This window comes from Dendroctonus ponderosae, unplaced genomic scaffold, assembly GCF_020466585.1.
Source record: "Dendroctonus ponderosae isolate FM_Combo_2020 unplaced genomic scaffold, Dpon_F_20191213v2 Dpon_F_20191213_9, whole genome shotgun sequence".
In the NCBI taxonomy this organism is placed as follows: Eukaryota; Metazoa; Arthropoda; class Insecta; order Coleoptera; family Curculionidae; genus Dendroctonus; species Dendroctonus ponderosae.
The window spans coordinates 7,340,750-7,343,743 of record NW_026019116.1 but is presented as its reverse complement, the minus strand read 5'-3'; the positions used below and the strand labels follow the sequence as shown (position 1 = coordinate 7,343,743).

The following is a 2,994-nucleotide window of genomic DNA, read 5'->3' as shown; positions in this document are numbered from 1 at the left end:
GTCTGTTGTTCGTTTCGCTCGGAATTTTGGACACTTGCAGACCCCCACCGTGGTTGAAACTGGACAAACTTTCAAGTTTCTAGTCGTTCCAGGCTGGACGTGAGAAACTTTAGAAAATGAGTCAACTTGAAATTTCTGGCCAGGCTCAACTGTAAATTTGTTAATTCCTGCAAAATCAGTCTGTTGTTCTTTTTGCTCGGAATTTTGGACACTTGCAGACCCCCACCGTGGTTGAAACTGGACAAACTTTCAAGTTTCTAGTCGTTCTAGGCTGGACGTGAGAAACTTTCGAAAATGAGTCAACTTGAAAGTTCTGGTCAGGCTCAACTGCAAGTTTGTTAATTCCTGCAAAATCAGTCTGTTGTTCGTTTCGCTCGGAATTTTGGACACTTGCAGACCCCCACCGTGGTTGAAACTGGACAAACTTTCAAGTTTCTAGTCGTTCCAGGCTGGACGTGAGAAACTTTAGAAAATGAGTCAACTGGAAAGTTCTGGTCAGGCTCAACTGCAAGTTGGTTAATTCCTGAATTTGGGACACTTGCAGACCCCCACTGTGGTTGAAACTGGACAAATTTTCAAGTCTCTAGTCGCTCCAGGCTGGACGTGAGATACTTTTGAAAATGACTCAACTGGACAGTTCTGATCAGGCTCAACTGCAAGTTTGTTAATTCCTGCAAAATCCGTCTGTTGTTCGTTTCACTCGGAATTTGGGACACTTGCAGGCCCCTTTTATGCAGGCAGAAAACTGACTTAGGGACATCATCTGTTGACCTTGTGTCAGCAGATTTGCAAGATTCTTTCTTCTCCCGTTCTTGAGCTTTTAATCAAAGTGCGACTATATTGAGCCTGCTGAATGTCTCTCAAAAAAATCGACGTTTTTTTCGGTTTTCTATCCTACATTTCGCTGGATCATCTGCAAATTATTGTGGCTTTCAGATGCATTCCAAAATGGCTGTTCTGCGATGGCAAAGACGATTGTCGCGACAACAGCGACGAACTGCCAGAAAACTGTCCATCTTGCAACCCGGACACGGACTTCAAGTGCAAAAACAACCGTTGCGTGCCCAAGCAATGGACTTGCGACTTCTCGGACGACTGTGGTGATGGCAGTGACGAAGTCGATGAATTGTGCAAAGGAGTCTACAGGTATTCATCCAGCATTAACCAAAAATTTTTTGAGGACGGTTTTTTTAATAGGGACTGCTCGGAGTCGGAGTACCAGTGCATGAACGGCAAGTGCATTTCCTCGCGATGGAGGTGCGATCATGAGGACGATTGCGGCGACAATTCCGACGAGATTGCATGCCACGGGTTCCAATGCAAAAATGGTACGGTACCAGAACCAGTTTAAGTACCACTACTAGAGCTCGGGGGGTTTTTCAGGCACCTTCCAATGTGCAAGCGGGCACTGTATTGCAGCCTACTTCAGATGCGATGGAGACCGCGACTGCCGCGACATGTCCGATGAAAAGAACTGTCCACCCAAGTACCCGGGAGGACGCTACTGTCCAGAATCCAGGTTCCAATGCGATAACCATCTGTGCATCAGTCAGGGCGATCTCTGCGATGGTGCTGACGACTGCGGGGACAATTCCGATGAAGCTCCAGCTCTTTGCACCAACTTCAATTGCGACAGCCTCAAGCGGTTCCAGTGCACCAATCACAAGTGCATTCCCCGTTATCAGCTATGCGATGGAATAGACAATTGCGGCGATGGTTCCGATGAGAACAACATGACGCTGTGCACGAAGAAGTTCAAGCCCTGCAATGTCTTCAGTGAGTTCAAGTGCGCCAATGATAAGTGCATCGATAAGAAGCAGATTTGCGACTTTGCCGACGACTGCGGCGATAGTTCAGATGAACTGGGCTGCCACCACAACAATGTCTGCACTGATCTGACCAGAGGCGGTAAGTTCGGGGTATTTTTGCAGTTGTTGGCACTGTTGAGGCCTTCTCTAGGTTGCGAGCACAGCTGCATGAACTTGACCGGGGGCGGCTACATTTGCGTCTGCTTCACCGGCTTCATCATTTCGAAAGACAACAGAAAGGTGTGCCTGGATGTGGATGAATGCGCCACTGGACTGCACCACTGCTCCCAAACGTGCTCCAACTTGAACGGAACTTATGCGTGCTCGTGCAAGGAGGGTTTCCATTTGTCTGATCAATTGTCCGGAGTTTGCAGGTGATTTGTCGTTTTACATGAGATTTCTTTGATTGCATATACTTTCCTGACTGTGTTTCAATTCAAAATCAAATCTATTCCTTTTTCCTAATTAATAATTAAAATAATTAATTAGATAGTTAAAAAAAATCATTAATTTAAAAAAATATTACAGTAAAGACTCAGGGGGTCTTTGTGATTTTATAAAGCAGCAAAAAATACCAAAGCATCATCGGATAATATCATATATCATTATATACAAATATACCAATAGATTACTCAATAAGCTGTATAGAAAATAAGTGGGCACAGCTAAAAGAACATACAAACTTACCCGAAAAATAATTTATTGAGGCGGCAGAGCTGTGCTTAAAATCCACATATTTCCAGTACGAAAACAAGTTCTATTCACAGATATATGGAGTAGCAATGGGCTCTTCAGTCATTTATTGTCTATTTATCAATTAAAAAAACGTTTCGGTGTTTTCCACCATCATCAGTTTCAATGTGTAGCGTTGTTGCTACTTTAAGCCTTGGCATATATTTCTAAAATATACAACGCTACACATTGAAACTGATGATGGTGGAAAACACCGAAACGTTTTTTTAATTGATAAATAGACAATAAATGACTGAAGCTCAGGATTTGATTTTAATTTGGAATTGAAACACAGTCAGGAAAGTACGTACTATTAATGGTAAACTCAATAATACTAAAACGGAAGTCACTTCTCTTTCTCTTCATTTTCGTTATAAAGTCTGAAGAGGAACACTAATTTCCCTACTTTTTCGATTCCCAATCTGTTCCTGATATCCGAATGTGCTGAACATCC

The 2,994-nt window shown here is 43.3% G+C and overlaps 2 protein-coding genes across 6 annotated transcripts in view; both read left to right on the top strand.

Annotated features, from left to right (window-relative positions):
* LOC109542912 (low-density lipoprotein receptor-related protein 2) overlaps window positions 1–2,189 on the top strand; it is a gene marked incomplete in the record, with an annotated part of 133,116 nt that extends 130,927 nt beyond the window's left edge. The window contains 4 exon segments of the mRNA XM_048669760.1: window positions 937–1,146; window positions 1,198–1,328; window positions 1,384–1,908; window positions 1,960–2,189. Of these exon segments, the coding sequence (XP_048525717.1) occupies window positions 937–1,146; window positions 1,198–1,328; window positions 1,384–1,908; window positions 1,960–2,186 (1,093 nt within the window).
* LOC109539368 (coiled-coil domain-containing protein 102A) overlaps window positions 1–2,994 on the top strand; it is a 9,648-nt gene that overhangs the window by 783 nt on the left and 5,871 nt on the right. The gene's annotated exons all lie outside the window — the stretch shown is intronic.